This window comes from Balaenoptera physalus, assembly GCF_965194825.1.
Source record: "Balaenoptera physalus genome assembly, chromosome: 6".
Taxonomy (NCBI): Eukaryota; Metazoa; Chordata; class Mammalia; order Artiodactyla; family Balaenopteridae; genus Balaenoptera; species Balaenoptera physalus.
The window spans coordinates 134648240-134666173 of NC_138885.1; the positions used below are offsets into that span (position 1 = coordinate 134648240).

Genomic DNA, 17934 nt, shown 5'->3' on the forward strand with positions numbered 1-17934 from the left:
GCCATTTGTGGCAACATGGATGGGCCTGGAGGGTATTATGCTAAGTGAAATAAGTCAGACAGAGAAACACAAATACCGTATGATTTCACTTATACGTGGAATTTAAAAATCAATACCCATGGACATCAAACCAAAACCGAAACAGACTCATTGTTACAGAGAACAAAGCGGTTGCCAGAGGGGAGAGGGGGACTGGATGGGGGGCGGGGGGGGGATGCCAGGAGAAGTAGGTGAAAGGGATTAAGAGAAACAAACTCTCAGTTATAAAATAAATAAGTCACTGGAGTGAAATGCACAGCATAGGGCATATAGTCAATAATATTGTAATAACTTTGTGGGGTGACCATTTCAAAATGTACATAAATGTCAAATCACTATGATATATATATACCTGAAACTAATATGATCCTGCATGACAATTATACTTCAATAGAAAATACTTAAAATCAAACTAAAGGTTCCCAGTCAACTAGACTGTAAGATCTCATTTAACAGAAAAGAAAATGGTGAGTTTTCTTTTTTTCCCAAAGCATCTTGAGGTGGACTTTTGAATCACAAAAATTATTCAGGGTGTCCTCCTCGGGCTCTGATTCCCTTGCTCAACCTAAGAGCCTTTCATGCATGCCTGTATCAGGAGCACTGCTTTTCCTGGTTTGCAAACATGTTCCTGGTGCAACACACACAGTGTACGTGGTGGGCAGTGCCCGCTGCCCTAGGGATCTCCGAATTCTCCCTCTGCAGCTGGGTAAGACTCGGACCCTGTTGGGCTGTTCCAATGGCACTGCTTTTCCAGATCGCACTTTTAATAGACTAATTTCAAGTTCATAAATCTGAGTGAGACAGGCTGGGACCTGGGACCCTTTGCTGCAGTGCTTGCACCTGGACAAACGTCTCCTCCAGCAACAAAAAACAAAGAAACTATAAGGGACTAAAAATAACTGCGTGCATGCACAGTTGGGGCGAATCATGGACAACCAGATACATAAAGACCCAAAGCCCAACTGCCACTTCTGAGGAGCCGGGAGCAAAATCAGGGTGTCGGGAGCAAAAGCAGGGTGCTGAGCATGCCCCCAGCACACCACACCACCAAAGGGGTGGGCAAAACAACTAAGCCACCTCTCTAGCCCAACCCCTGGACACACCCCTACCCTCACCTCCTACAAGGAACCAGCTCGCCCGCACTCAGGGAGTGAGCAAGGGCACCGTTACTTGTTTTCGCCCCCTCCAGCTGCAGCAGGGGCCCCAATAGAGCCTAGCCTGAATTTCTTCGGGCCTCTTATCAATTTCTATTGATTAAGGAGGCTAAGAATCCTGGTCGGTAACACGAGCAGCAAGTAACAAGGGCCAAGTTAGTTTATATTTTGAAATCAGCGGCATGCATGTGTTAGGCAACAACTTATTTTGAAATATTTTGTTTTGTTACATAGAGATGTCATGATGCATCGTGATAGTTTTCCTTTGTACAAAATCATTCAGTTATCGGGACAAAGTGATGTAATTTTCCAAGACGATGACCATCAGCCACCATTCCTTGAAGGCAACCCGTCTAAGCTCTAGGCTGGGTCCGGAAGCCCTTCTAACAGCTCTGTGAAATAGGTAGCACTATCCTGCTCTTACAGAAGGAGAAACTGAGGCTCAGGGGGAGGGTGAGTGAGTGGCTCAAAGTGTCCCCTCCCCCGACCCACGTGGTAGAGGGGCCACCCCAGACACCTGCCTCTCCATCCACCTGGCAGGCCAACCCTTCAAAGGCCAAGGGGAGACGTGCACTCATTTCTAAGATGCTGCTGTCCCCAGACACTTAGGGAAACAGCCTTTTTTTTGCATTTAAAAGTGAAATAGGGGCTTCCCTGGTGGCGCCGTGGTTGAGAGTCTGCCTGCCAATGCAGGGGACACGGGTTCGAGCCCTGGTCTGGAAAGATCCCACATGCTACGGAGCAACAAGGCCCGTGAGCCACAATTACTGAGCCTGCGCGTCTGGAGCCTGTGCTCCGCAACAAGAGAGGCCGCGATAATGAGAGGCCCGCGCACCGCGATGAAGAGTGGCCCCCGCTTGCCGCAACTAGAGAAAGACCTTGCACAGAAACGAAGACCCAACACAACCATAAATAAATAAATAAATAAATAAATAAATAAAATAAACCCAAAGTTTAAAAAAAAAAAAAGCTGAAATAAACATTTAAAAAAAAGTAAAATAAAACTAAAACAAAGCAAAACAAAACCCCATAAATCATGGCAAATCTGTTTTTTAATACATTTGCTTCTAGAAACAACCAAAGGTCATTTGGAGCCAAATATAATGAATAATGCACAGGACCAAGCTGGATGCCATGGTTTGGGGTTGAAATCAAAGTGTGATCGTAAAGACCGCTTCACTTTGATCCTTCACTCATTTTGGCTTTGACAGCAGTTCCCAAAGAGGAGCCCCTGAGGGCCCCGGACCAAGGGGAGCCTTAGGAGGGAGCCGCCTTTCGGGAGCATTCATTGCGTGCCCAAGCTCCTACCTGGGGATACTTGTGAATAAGAAATGAGTCTAATTTATTGACCAAAAAATAATCTATAAGGTAGCTTGTTTCATGTTAGAATTTGAAAGTGAGCAGGGTGCTATGGTGTTTTGAGGATTTAGCTGATGCATTTCAAAGTGACAGTTCTTCGTGTTTAATAAGTGTCCCCTAGTGTTCTTTATTATAATGCAAACATTGATAGCTTCAGGGTAACATAAAATACACCATGGTCATGGCTGTACGACACATTATTTCAAAGGGACCCACAGAATGAAATGTATTACATTCATTAAGTGTCCTCCTTCATCCACTCTGTTGGCTCTGCCAATTAAAATAACTGCACATGAATTTTTAGAGTGCTATTTGTTTTCCTTTGTAGATTTTAGAATATAAATATTTAAAATGGCAATATCAAAAAATAATTTATTTGACAATGGTAAAGGCAACATTTAGTCAGGAACTGAGGACATAATGATGTCTTTTGCTCTAATTCTCGTTTCTGTTACTAAATAGTCACCCCTGGAAATAGGTCAAGCTTCCCACAAAGATACAAATACTGTTTTGATCAGAGAAGTCAATGGTTTATACACTGATATGATGTAACAAAGTAAAATAATGGAAAAATGAAATTTTAAAAATGAGTAGACACTATCTTAATTAGTGATATAGTGAAAAATGTAGTTAATTGAAAACATTCCCAGGATTTGGGGTAATGGATTTTTATGGTTATCAGCCAGCAAACAGAAGATACCATTCTTTTAAAAACTGAATCCATATATTTCTCAATGGTGTAAAATTTCATAGAACACGTAATACCAAGAGAAGACATGCTTGGAAAAAAAGCAAACTGGAGAAAGTCGCATTTAATATGAAACAGACAAGCTGTCCTCTTTTTACTATCCAAACTCTGTACTGCTGAAACATTAAAACAGAGTTCCTTTATTTGAGCTCAGCATATACAAACGACAAAGTAAAACAGAAAAATTACAGTAAAAAACATGTTACTCTATCTTTATGTGGTACCAATGTAAGCCATTAAAACCTTAGGTTAAAAAAATAGCATTTGGCCATTCCCTAAGTTTCTGGCCTGTTACGCATCATATTCAGTAAATGTCGGCTGAATTAAATTAAATGGAAGTGGTTGAGTCAAACTGCTGCTTACATAAAATTTCATGTTAAAGTTAGATTATCTTAGATTGAATCTTCTGACCGCTAGTTTAATTTTTAAAGTAGAAAATTGGAGATAACCATTGCTTTTATCATTACATCTCATATTTCTGTGTCTCTAATGGGTAGAACAGAGAAACAATTCTGTATCATAACCTGTCCACCTCCGTACATACACCAAACAATTTGGAGATCTGAATAGAAAAAATTGATAATATTCTATGGCTGTTTGCTTTTAGTTTTAAATGTGTGCCTTTTTTTTTCCAGTTAATGCAGTAAAATTTAAACATTTTGGAAAATACAATTAAAACAAAAAACTTCCAAAGTTCCGACATGAAAAAAGGAGCACGATATAAACTTTCTTTCCTTTGTATGTGCATGTATGTGTGTATGTATTTAGTTGAAATCCTATTATATGTATAATTCTAAATCCTGTATTTTCACTCTGAGCATTTTCACATCAAAAATGAGTCATAAACATATTTTTTTAATGGTGGTCTATCACTACTTTAAGGTAGGTCCACCATAAATCATTTAACTCCATCCCTACTCTAGAACACTAGGATTGTGTATTTCCAATTTTTTGTTATTAAAAACAACACTGTAGGAAACGTCTATGCACATAAACCTTTATTTCTGATGATTTCTTTAAGCTAGAACTAGAACTCAGGGGGAAGGATATATTTTAATGATTGTGTTGCCTCTTTCAGAAAAGCTGAATCAATTTAGCTCACCGTGTATGAGAATAAGCATCTCATCACACTCTTGTCAATAATTATAACTTGATCTTACATTTAGGTCTTTAATCCATTTTGAGTTTATGTTTGTGTATGGTGTTAGGGAGTGTTCTAATTTCATGCTTTTACATGTAGCTGTCCAGTTTTCCCAGCACCATTTATTGAAGAGACTGTCTTTTCTCCATTGTATATTCTTGCCTCCTTTGTCATAGATTAATTGAACCAAGGTGCGTGGGTTTATTTCTGGGCTTTCTATACCGTTCCATTGATCTATGTGTCTGTTTTTGTGTGAAGACCATATTGTTTTGATTACTGTAGCTTTGTAGTATAGTCTGAAGTCAGGGGGGTCTGATTCCTCCAGCTCCGTCTTTCTTTCTCAAGATTGCTTTGGCTCTTCGAGGTCTTTTGTGTTTCCATATAAATTCAAAAAATTTTTGTTCTAGTTCTGTGAAAAATGCCATTGGTAATTTGATAGGGATTGCACTGAATCTACAGATTGCCTTGGGTAGCGTGGTTATTTTAACGATATTGATTTTTCCAATGTAACATAAAAAAACTTTTCCCCCAATAAGACAGATACAACTTGCCTTCTATCGTCAGTTCTAACATACATATTTTTCATGGTTTAACATATCTGAAATGTTAAATATACAGGGATGGCTGTATATTACAATCAGGGATGTGTTTTGGTTTATTTGCCCGAACATTTTCCTTTATTTTCGATCATGATGTATCTTATAATGAATAACATCTTAGATTCAATGAAATACAGTATCTCATTTAATTTTTAACTTGTATTTTTTGGCCATTAGTGAATAGTGATGATTCCTATAGAACCATCTCAATATACATTTCCATGTTCAGTGAACTAAAAACAATTTTTAAATTGTGGTGAAAACCACATAACATAAAATTTATCACCTTAGCCATTTGTAAGTATACCATTCAGTAGTGTTGAGTATATTCATATTGTTATACAACAGATCTGAAAAACTTTTTTTTTTTGCAAACTGAAACTTTATACCCATTGAACTACTCTTCATTGCCCCTCCCTGAGCTCCTGGCAACCTTCTACTTCCTGTCTCTATGAGTTTGACAACTTTAGATGCCTCATAAAGATGGAATCATACAGCATGTGTCTTTTTGTGACTGGCTTGTCTCACTTAGCATAATGTCCTCAAAGTTCATCCATGCTGTAGCATGTGTCAAGATTTCCCTCTTTTTATGGCTGAATCATATTGCACCCAGCACAGTTTTGAAATCATAAAGATCTATAACAACTGACAGGGACTCACCCATTTGATTCTCATGGCACCTCAACAACCAAGAAATAAAAGATGGGCTGGGATCCTAGGGGTTTTCAATTCTAAAAATTAATGTTGACTTATTTTTGAAACTCAAAGATCAAAAAGAAATCAAGAATGCAGGTGGTGAAATCAGGGTATTTCTTGAATCATATATGCCACTCTGATATGAGTCACCATATTTTTTAAGATAATAAAGCCTGGACGTCACAATTGAGGTTCCGCACACAGGTGCAGTGAGCGTACGCCCCTTCACCAGGGAAAGACGCTCTTCCAAGTGTCTGCACCACGGAGGTGAATCCCTTCCTCAAACAAAATAATTCCTGTTTTCCATTCTGTGCTGACAACAGAGGTGATGCACAGAGGCCGAAGTGCAGGTGGAGCAGTCAGGATGCGGGGCTGGAGGAGAATATATGCTATTCTAAAACGATTTACCACGTCGTCTGTCACTTAGAACAGGCCATTATAAAAGTGATGCAAGAGCAAAGAGTGAGTTCTGGGATCAACCAAAAACGTGACTATTTAAATTTTCTTTTCTGAGGTCTTAGGATTTAAAGTAAATTAGAAGATCTTATCAGTGATATTACTGTAAATAGAAAAAATAGCATTTGGTCCCACATTCAGGGTATCGCTCTATAACTTTCATCACTTTTGTCTTAAAAAACATGGGGTGGACCCTACGACTTGCTGATAACCATCAGAATAGGACAAAGGTGATGCCTACCACTTCCATAATCATTTGTGTGGGACTGTAAGCAGCTCCCCGTCCCCCAGCTCTGATGAAGCAAGTTGCCACATGGAAAGCCCACTTGGCAAGGGGCTGGGGGCTACCTCCAGCTAACAACTGGCAAAAAAACTGAGGCGTTCAGTCTGGCAGCCCATCAGGAACTGAATCCGGCCCACAACCACACAACTGTGGAAGCAGATCCTTCCCCAGTTGAGCCTCAGGATGAGACCCCATCCTCAGCCAACACCTTGACTGCAGCCCGTGAGCCTCTGGGCAGAAGACTCAGTCAAGCCCAGACTCCTGACCCACAGAAACCGAGGTAACACACGTGTGTTGTTGCAGCTGCTAAGTTTGTGGCAGTAACTAAGTAATATACCCTTTCAACTCTGATTCAGTAATCACCATGGAGATCACGCAAAAAAAGGCAGCTGTATCAGGGCAAACCCATTCTCAGGACCACGAATACTAACATATATTAACAAAGTGTAGGGCACAGCTGATATTGGTGGGCAGCTCACAGCTTGTCCCACCTTTGGAGCAGCCCGTGTATTCCAGCAGACGTGTAAACAGACAAGACCCTGCTGTCTCTGGATCACCTGGGGCAGGCTTCTAGATAATACAGGTGATTCCATTCTCTTAAGTCACCGGTCATGTATTTTGCTTTCCTTTCTTCTCTCAAAAACTCTCTAAGGAAGACACAAGTCTTACAGATTCTATTGCCTTTAAGAAAACCAGGTGCTTATTTGTCTATAAGAAAACTTACCATACCCAAGAATATCATCTCCTCTTCTCTCTCTTTTTCAGTTCTCTTGCACTGATGGAAACCTCGCCAAACCTATAAATAAATAAATGGTTACTTGTTTTAATACATAAAAAATAAAGAAAACATGGTCATACTGTTTCTCCCATGCAACCTGCACATCCCAAATGATGTAATGATTATGCGGTCAAGGTCGTGCACCTGTGTGTGTTGATGGAGTATTTTTTCTTTCGTGATCACAGGCAAAATTTTTAAAGGAAGTATGAATCACAGAAGTGGCCTATACCATTGTCCACTCTCCCAGGACCCAACTGTGGACCCTGATGAGGACCTTTGTCCAGGGCCTCCCTATTGAACAAGGGGTACTAGAGGCAGTTCTGTCCACCCAGGGACAAGACAGGACCCACCCTTGTCCCTGGGAGCAACTGGAGGGTCCACTGCTGACCCAGCAACAGCCTCACACCTGTTAGGATGGCTGTTATCAAAAAGACAAGAGATGACAAGTGTCAGCGAGGATGTGGAGAAAAGGGAACCTTCCTGTACTGTTGGTGGAAATGTAACTGGGTGCATCCACTATGGAAAACAGCATGCAGCTTCCTCGAAAAATTAAAAATAGAACTACCATATGATCCATAAATTCCACTCCTGGGTGTTTATCTGAAGAAAAGGAAAACACTAATTTGAAAAGATACATGTGCCCTCATGTTCACTGCAGTATTATTCACAATAGCCAAGATATGGAAACAACCTAAGTGTCTGTCGATGGATGAATGTATAAAGAAAATGTGATGCACACATACAATGAAGTATTATTCAGCTACGAAAGGAAGGAAATCCTGCCATTTGCGACAATGTGTATGAATTTGGTGGGCATTATGCTAAGAGAAGTAAGTCACAGAGAGAAAGACAAATACTTTATGCTTTCACTTACATATGGAACGTAAAAATACCAAATGTATAGAAATAGAGAGTAGCTTCGGTGGCTGCCAGGGGCTGAGTGGATGAGGGAAATGGGTGAAGGTGGTCAAAGGACACAAACGTCCAGTTATAAAATGAATACATTCTGGGGGTATCATGTACAGCATGGTGACTATAGTTAACAATACTGTATTTTATACTTGCAAATTGCTAAGAGAGTTGACCTCAAATGCTCTCACTACAAGAAAAAATGGCAATTATGTGAGGTGATGGATGTGTTAAGTAACCTTACTGTGGCAATCACTTTGAAATACACACATATATCAAATCATGATGTCGTACCCTTAAAGTTACACAATGTTATATTTCAAATATATCTCAATAAAGCTGGGGAGCAAAAAGAAATAGCCTATAGTTTTTGTTAGTGAGGTTCCTCTACCTGTATTTCTTCAAGAGAAACTTCTAGATTGCAGGAGTGTGGGGGTAAATCTAAGGGTGGCACTTCAGAGTTTTAACAGAAAAATTTCCACTGTAACATGGAGAAATACAACACAGCAACATCCAAGAATTGTACAACTCAAGCTCTGAACTCAGATGCTCATTTAAAACTTTATATCCCATAGAGAACAGACTTGTGGTTGCCAAGGGCTGGGGTGGGGAGGGATGGTCTGGGGATGAGCAGATGCAAACTATTATGTAGAGAATGGATAAACAGCAAGGTCCTACTGTACAGCACAGGGGACTATATCCAATATCCTGAGATAAACCATAATGGAAAAGAATATGAAAAAGAATATATATACGTATAACTGAATCATTTTGCTGAACAGCAGAAATTAACACAACATTGTAAATCAACTATACTTCAATAAAATAAATATTAAAAAACCTTATATCCCCACAGAAACTTGAAAGAAAATAGTCTATCATCTGTGTCTCCCCAGCATTCCCACCACTCCCATTCAAACACAATTAGGGACAAGATTCCTGATCTTCTGGCTCTGCTTTATGTCCTTATACTTACTTCCTCCCCAACCTAACTCTAACTTGTGTCACGTTGCCATCTTCTGCATTTTCCCACGAGCAACCTTAGTCACAATTTGAAAAAAGATGGGGTATAACTCGAGGGTGGTCATCTGACAAAGGGAAGGAAACTTCAAGGGCCTCTTCTGAAAGGACCATCTGTGTTCTGGTTATTAGTGATGGTCACTGGAGCTTCTGCAAATGGCACACGCTTCTGCAAGCTCCCAGGTGTTAACTCTGTTCCCCTTCTATAATTACCACGTCTGCATGTAAATGTATTTTAAAAAATTCAGTGAGGACTTATATAGCAACATTCTTTCCAACAGTTATCGGTGATCTTTAAAAATATTTCAATAAAATGCCTGAGTTTCATACCTATTTATAACAAAATTTAAAAAAATATAACGAAGCTTGCTTAACAGTTTCCCAAGGGTAAGATAATCAGTCCTTCTGGAATTTAGGCCAGTCCTACTAAAGGTAGGACATGGGAATTTTGAGTTTCAGAGCTCACCCCCACCCCTGGTCTGCATCTCCAGCTGTGTCAAGACACCTTGCCCCCAAGTCCAAAAGCGCCCCATTCACACCTTCTGGATACACAGTGCAGCAGTCCCCACGTCTGCTACTCTCTCGCCCAGTAACCTGGCTTGCTTTGCTCTGTATTCTTGAAGATAGATTTGCTTCATGAACATGGCTCTTAGGCGCCCTTGCCGTGCCCTCTCGGCGACCTGGATTAATTTAACAGCCTCTTCTAGGGGGATAGGCTTTACAGGGTATTTCTGCAAAAACATTTAAGATAAATCAATGTTTAAACATGTTCATGACGTCAGCTGATTCCAGAAACATCACATGCTAACTTCTGACACCACCCTGCTGAGAGTCTCCAAACTGCTGATACAGAGTATGATAGCCATTCGATATGAATCATTTTTTCCCGTGAATACGTATATTTTGATACTATGCCACATTCCCGCCATGGGCCCATACTTAAGGACCCCTCAAGCTCTCCTCTACCGTTTTGAACAAAATACTAATTAGCTCCACAAGGTTTTAGGTTGGCAGCAAATTATACGAGGAATGCCAATAAAATGGATTGAAATAAACTTGAAATTGCTGTCACTGTTTCATTAACTTAATAGTAGAAATGTACAAATTCAAAACATATCTACTATGAGAATTTGAAATGTGAAATATAGATGAAGTGAAATGCTGACTTTAAAATCAATTACAGGATGATCTAGTGAATATGACTAATATTAGAATCATTTTAGGAGTATTTAATTTTATCGTATATTAACGCATACATGTGGAATCTAGAAAAATGGTATAGATGAACTTATTGGCAAAGCAGAAGTAGAGACACAGACGTAGAGAACTGATGTATGGATACCAAGGGGGAAAAGGGGGGTGGTGGGAGGAATTGGGAGATTGGGATTGACATATATACACTACTGATACTATATATAAATGAGAACATACTGTATAGCACAGGGAACTCTACTTAATGCACTGTGGTGACCTAAATGGGAGGGAAGTCCAAAAGGGAGGGGATAGATGTATATGCATGGCTGATTCATTTTGCTGTACAGTAGAGGCTAACACAACCTTGCAAAGCAACTATACTCCAATAAAAATTAATTAATAAAAAGAACCTTTATATGGGAAATGTGTGCCAGTACCTGCACACTTGCACTTTAAAACATCTGAATGTGATGGTTACTATTAAGACTGAGAAAATCAGGCTCATGCAATAGGATGTTGTCTTTGGAGATCTCAAGTGGGGTGTGTTTAGGCAAGGTCCGGCGAGGCGCGGTGCTGTTTTCTGAGGAGAGGGACAAGAGCAAGGCTGCTGGGGGCGTCCTGGGTCCTGCATGAGCTCAGGCGTTGTTCCTGGAAGGAGTGAAAAGCTGTGGACCTGGCCTGGTTTCACCCAAGCCTCCTGAGTGGATAGAGGCAGAAGGGAGAGGTCTTCTGAATTCGAAAAACACTCAATCATGGGCTGAGTCTTTTTCCAGGCCTCAGAGGACAGCGACGGCCACCCCATCAGGGTCCAGGGAAAGACACTGTGGGACCAGGTAGAGGTGCTCCAATTCATCCCCTGGACCAAAGTTTCCCGGGACGGTCATTTCTCTGTGCAACAGGGGGCGGTGCGGAGAAAGGGGCAAGCAGGGGAGAAATGGGACATTTACTGAGGACCTACAGGTGCCAGATGCTTTTCACATGTGTTCTCATCAAGTTCACAGAGCAACTGCCAAGACAGGTATTACTGTGACCACTTCAGAAGACCGAGGCTGAAAAAAGTAAAATAATTTACGCAAGTTCCCACGGTTAGTCAGGGGTGGAGCCCCCTGGGACCGAGACGGACCACCCTCTTTCCACGAAAGCACCCACTGCCCCTCAGCATGGGGACACCTAGAGCCTTATAGGAGGAAGCTCTTTCACGCAACAATTACTCAGGGTTTGGTTTTCAGGGGGATCCTGCCGCTTCGAATTTGCAGTGAGCACTCCTTTTCAATAATGCGTTTTGCACGTGAGGGTAAAATGAATATTATGGTGGCATTAAAGCAGCTGATGTATGTAAAAACCCTTAAGCCCAGAGCAGGTGCCTGGCAAACATTAGTTATTATTGTCTATTTCCTTTAGATTCCACACTGTCATTCTAAAAATAATTTCAGCTTCTATGGGATACTTGTGAGGGATTTTGTGTCATCTACTCAGTCCGACAAGGATTTTCTGAACATCAGTGAAATATTCAGCATGACCACTATAGGAGTGGGCAGTAATTTTCCCTTATCAAAATTCTTCTTGGGGTATACACTGCATATATCTGCAAGAAATAAGCAGCTTAAGGTGAGAGCGGCGGTCCAGTGAGACACTGAAGGGCATGGGAAAGTCACACAGATGGCTGGGTGTTGCTCAGAAGCCCCGTGTTCTGCGGGGCATTAGGCACCCCTGAAACGGGGCCTGGAGCAGAGTTGAACAGCTCGACCTAACGAGCAGAAAGGAGCCACCAGGGCTGGATGCGGAGTGAGGGAGGAGAGAAACCTTCCTGCTGCTGACCCCACACAAACCGAGAGGGACAGTGGGGCAGAGAAACGGCAGAGAGGACATCTTTGGGTTTGACTGCAGGGTGTGCCAGGTAACCTCCCTTCTCTGTCTTCCCTAGGAGATCTTCCGCGGATTCTCCACTGCCTGTCGACGCTTTGGGCCAGGGCCTCTTTGGGGTGGATTCCTGGGGAGGGAGGGCTCCATTCTGGTGATGATGCGGTGACAGACGGCACAGACCCAGGAGCCTGTGGTGAAGGAATGGCTGGACAACCCCCAGACCAGATTCCCAGGAATCCACTTCAAGGAATGCAGAATGTAGAAGGGGGGTCGGTCGTTTGGAGAAGGGGCACAGGAAGGAGGGGCGGTCGTGAGTGAGGTGGGTCAAGAAAGGTTTCTGCAGGGATGTTGTGCCCCACTGGGCTCTGCAGAATTAGCATCACATTGACAGGGATACAGCGAGGAGAGCAAACCCTCTATGCAGCGCGACGCTGCCTGTGCGAAAGGACAGACAGCTCGGGCTGTGGCGTGTGTGCTGATCTGGTGCATGTCCCTCGGCAGGCTGACAGGGCACACGCTTCTCCCTCCCCCCTGCCATCCTGGGTGCGCCTGGACTCTTCCTTCACACCATGGCCCAGGCTGGCAGTACCCCACGGGGCCCACCTGCCCGAAGACCGCAGGTGTCGGTTTGCCCTGTGCGCCCAGGCTGCACGCACAGCCTCAGCATAGCTACTAACTGTCCCCGTCACTCTGAACTGTCCCCGCGTGAATGCTCAGCTGCCGCCTTAATGCTTGGGCCATGAAGACCAGCCAGAGGCGGGAGGCACTGCTTTGCAGGCAGTGAGGGGTTGATCAGGTTGATCTGGCAGTGCCCTCTGGAGAGGGCTGCCCACCATAAGGCTGAACGGAGATGACCACAGAATCCACGAGAAGGCAGTGAGGGTCAGAGCGAAGACAGCTGCGGAAACAGGGAAGGGTGCAGCGCACACATACTGGGGATAAAGGAGGAATGGGGCCAGAGCACCCACTGGGTTCTGCCCTTGACTTTCCACGGGAGTCTCTAAGGGTTTCCCCCGCTTTCCCCAGAGAGAGTCCATTCGAGGTGATCTAAGTGCCACTCAGCTGGAAGTTATAAGAGGTCAATCGGCATTTTCAGAGAGTGTCGTAATTTTTTAGCTCCTAGTTATCTCAGCACTTAATTATTTTATACGAACAACATTCTGCTTCTGACTGTAGGCTGGCTGACTTTGAGATGAACCAGTAAACTGAGTCAATAACCTACTCAATCTTAGAGATGCTGATTTAACCAACGAAGTACTATGTTTTGATCTTAAAAAAGAATAGTTATGACTCGTCAAAAGCACACCCAAAGGTTATGCAATTTCTTAGTGACTGAATAACACGGGAGAAAGGGTGCCACGCTCCTCGCATTGAAAACAGTCTTCTTGTTTCTTGCACAATTAGGGGCAGCAGAAAAGGAGGTTTTACAGATTATGGAATAATGTTTGTTAAAATGATATACAAACCTTTTCAGTTATGCCTAATCCACTGTCGGCTAATAGTTGAGCAAGGATTTTCTCTCTTCCTTTTATTACTTCCAACTTCTCCTTCAGAAAATACTTCGGTATGGGGATATCTAACTGTTGCTAGAGAAGAGAAAGAAGAAGCAAAAGAATATTTTGGTCATGATTCCAGGACTCAAATCCATTTAAAATATACAGTTAGGACAAGGGCATCAGAGACTCGCTTTACTTCCCATCCTCACTTAAGAGGTGATGAAGCCAGTGGTGTGAAGACAGTTCCTTCTCGCTAAGGAGACATAAATAAAGTCAAAAGGAGAAAGTGTAACCATATCCCATTTTGATCATTACTGTAAAATTCCAGTAATTCGTATCGATTAGGCCTCAATTAACCAATGATAGCTTAACAAATTTTCTTTAAAGAAATATAATATTATCTGAGCTTACCTAAAATAATGCAAATTAGGATAGCATAGAATTGAGCTATAGAGATCTTTGAATTAAACCTAATAATTTATTATTAGCACCACTGACCATGTGTACATGAACAGTCACAATTAAAAAAATAATTTGGTTTTATTTTGACCTAAATTACCCCATTACAAAAATCATTTACAAAATTAATTTGCTTTATTAGGAAACTTGTTTTTATACACTAATCTAAACTTCTGTTCATTTGTGTACAGATATTTCAAATTAGTGGAGGTCAAATGAATATTTACCATTCCAAGGTCAATAACCAAGATTGTAGAAGTGTTATTCAAGAATATGGGTGGGCCTTTGGCCCTAGTATCTAGAAACACCGTCCTACTCTATGAGAACACTCATGGCTGCCTTCTGGTAGACCAGTTGACTGGGGGGAAGCTAAGTTCTGGTCCTTAGGATCAGCTCTGCCTTTTCCCATTCTGGTGTGACTCCCCACATCTCCCCAATCTGGAGAATTCTGAATAGGCCTTCCCTTGAAAAAGCATTTTAGCATACAGGAATGTCTCTTTAGGACTTGGTGGAATAGCGTACCCAGGACTTCCAGGAAGTGGCAGCAGTTTTTGAAAACCAAAACTTTCCTAGGCTAATGGAGTGTTTGGGGTGAACTAAGACTGAGCTTCTAGGGTCCAGTGGGTGAGTGTGGACAGTCAGTGGAGAATGATGACACTTTTATCTAATGTGATTTTTGTTTATTAATAAGCATGTTCAAGTGTTGTGCTTTTCTAAATTTTAAGACGAAACTTTATTGACGTGGCTCTATCAGGTCCATGTAGGACCAATAAAGTTACAGTTAGAATTTTGAAGGTGAGGAAACAGAGCACTTGAGAATGCAAGAGAGGGGAATGTAGGTATCCCTTGCTTCAGGCTTGCTGCTGCATCCCATCTGTGACATATTTTATGCCCATCACAGATGCCTTGGGGTTTCCATTCTCCATGGGGTGGAATCAAAGTAAATTTGTTGGAACAGAGAATCTCTCTCTCTCCTCTACGTGTTTCTCTATGTTATGGGGACCTAAAGAAACAGTCTTCTGGCTAGTTTAGCCAAAGGGGACATTGATGGAAGGATTTGGGACCTCTTGGAACAAGGGCAGGAACAAAGCTGGGTGTCTGCCAGCAACAGGGATGTGTCCAGGGGAGACGACGCCTTCAGGAATCTGCCATTTCCTTCTACTCCTCTTGGTGATCCTGCTTTGTTCTCCCCTCTATTTGTCTCGCTCTTTCTCTCTGAAGCTTCTTCCTTTGGAGCATCGGGTGAACAAAGGCTCCAACTACTTACAAGTTTGGGAGACTACAGTTCAGAATTGGAGACAGAAAGTAGTCTCTCTCTGTCCCAGTTTCAGAATCTCTCAAGGAAGGACTGGCTAGTGCAGCCACCAAGGTCTCCGTCCCTGAGCCAACAAGCTATGGTCAGGGGTGGTCATGCTGTACGAGTATCTGCGTGCTGGCCCAACAGAACACACAGGAGCTGTGGGCTGTGTGGGTGATAGCCACAGAGGCCCAGCCACAGAGGATGCTGGTTGGTCAAGCTTTCACCCTGAAATGCAGAACTGGGCCACACAGGTATCCCCAGAGGCTGGTCCACGTGTGTCTCGCTGGCAAGGGCACTGATCCTGGAGCCCGTGCTGAGGCTGCGTGATGCGCCCCCTAACCACCAGGGGCTCAGCGTCATCGTACGGCTCCATCAACACCCTCCAGGGCTGGCAGAACACGCAGTTCACGGTCTCCTATCAGGAAGGCTGCCTGGATGATGTCACTCGGTCATCATCCTTCTCAACGGCCACGACCTTCAAGAAGATGAACCAGCCAGCGCAGAGGTGCTGAGGCAGGATGAAGAGCAGGGAGAAAACTGAAGGAGCCCACGATATAGATTTCATAAACTGCGTATTCCTTAAATTTAGGAGTATTACTTAATATTCTTGGAATTTTAATAAATTGAATATTACCTTATTAACTAAATTTATTATTATGACTTAATGACTATTTATTTCATGTTTGTCCTGAGTTGTTCTTGATATTTTCACACTGGGGGGTGGGTAAAGTACTCCTGATCTAAGAAATCTAGTGCTTTAACCCACGCTCTTATACATGAATGCAAGAAACATGAACATTTTGAGACGATCTTCAACATCTTCACTCATTCCAGGTATTCTCTTTAGTCCATTCTGATTAAATGCAGTAATAATGCTAGGAAAGTTTATCCCAGAGAGGGACATCCTTTTATAGAAGCCTATTTTCCAAAGGAAGAAATATTAAACCCCGTGTAGAAAACTAAACACTTTCTCTTCCTAATTTTATTTTAGGGAAACGATCATTTCAAAACGAAGACTGAACTCATATGACTCCTGACACTGAAGCGGGGTGTCCACCAGCCCCTACAGACCCAGCCAGAAGAGATCCCGGGCATCAGGCAGTGGTCATAAGGGCAGCTGCAGGACAGAATGCTCACAGGAGGGCACTGTGGTTACAGGTACCGGCAGGGAGTACTCAGGGCATCAGAGAGAAGGGGAGGGAGCCCTTCTTTGGTGTCGGAGGCTCAAAGGCCCATTGTCATACATCTCCTGAGTCACCACTGACCCAAAGCAAAGGAGGAGATGCATCCTCCTGGGAATTAGGAACCAGCAACCAACCGGCTGCTCATCGAGAAGATGACGGGAAACAAAGGCCAGAGAGAGATTTCCTTTGGAAACAGAAGTAGGGGCATGGCTATTGGAAATTGGGAGGATATTTGTGAAAGGCTCATCCTACTCCATTCCAACCTATCTGGGCAGACACCATGGTGACAGGTAAGACCACAACAACGGTGTCCAGCAGACCCCAGGACCGTGCAAAGATCTGTCTGCACCAGAAACTGAGCAAACCCAATCCTCGTCCACGGCAGTATAGTTTCATTGAAGGGCTATGCTTCGACTTTCAATACAACATGCAACAAATAAATACGACTAGGAAGTCTGCAGAGCATTGGTTACAGGCCTATATATCTTATTTATAACAAGAAGAAACTAATATGAAAAGAACCCTGAGTACTTACAGGAATCAACTTTAGATCCTGTAAGATATCATCAAAATAATGAAACTCGGTTAATTCCAATTCAACCATCTCATTCTTCAGCTCCAGGATGCGACCCATCACCCCATCCAGGATTTTTCGGATCAGCATGCGTTTCTGTGGATGGACTATCTGGTCATAGACGTTCTCCAGGTTTCTAAAGATCTGCACATATTTTATGTAGAAGGTGGCTAACATCTGGAAGATGAAAACTTGATTTCTTTGTGGTTTCATCATCTTCTGAGATTCGTTATCAAGCAGAGAATTGAGGGCCTCTTGGGTCTGATGCCACATCTTATTATACATTCTGAGGGACGACAGGGTGAACAATACAAGAAGAAAAAATTACTTTGCAAGGCATACATATTGGGCATCTGGTATAACAAAATGTAACACACCATAAGTGTGAGCTAAGAACACTGCGCATAGTTGCAAGGCTCTTTAGACCACTTATGTCCTGTTTTGTGATGCATGTGAGTTTTGGATATGACCACGGCTATTATCATCAAATAAACAGTTAAAAAAGCCTTTTGCCTAAATGGTATGAAGTGATTCCTCAGTATACTGGTAAAGCCAGTATTATTATACCCACTTAAAAGATGAGGAAGTTGATAACCAGAATAGTTACCTGATTTGTCCACATACACAGCTGGTGGAGTACGAATTGGAACAAATACTTTGGAAAATACCTTGTAAAGTTGAA

At 42.5% G+C, this 17934-nt stretch overlaps 1 protein-coding gene across 5 annotated transcripts in view; it reads right to left on the bottom strand.

Moving 5' to 3' along the window:
* The window catches only part of DRC11 (dynein regulatory complex subunit 11), a 172218-nt gene that overhangs the window by 145605 nt on the left and 8679 nt on the right, over window positions 1–17934 (bottom strand). For 4 of the 5 annotated variants that reach the window (XM_082466346.1, XM_082466348.1, XM_082466347.1 and 1 more), the window contains exons 2-5: window positions 17214–17538; window positions 13706–13825; window positions 9722–9913; window positions 7200–7271 (exon numbers count right to left, since the gene is read on the bottom strand). In XM_082466346.1, the coding sequence (XP_082322472.1) occupies window positions 7200–7271; window positions 9722–9913; window positions 13706–13825; window positions 17214–17538 (709 nt within the window). The remainder of the gene's footprint in view (window positions 1–7199; window positions 7272–9721; window positions 9914–13705; window positions 13826–17213; window positions 17539–17934) is intronic. The other variant, XM_082466349.1, reaches the window with a different exon arrangement.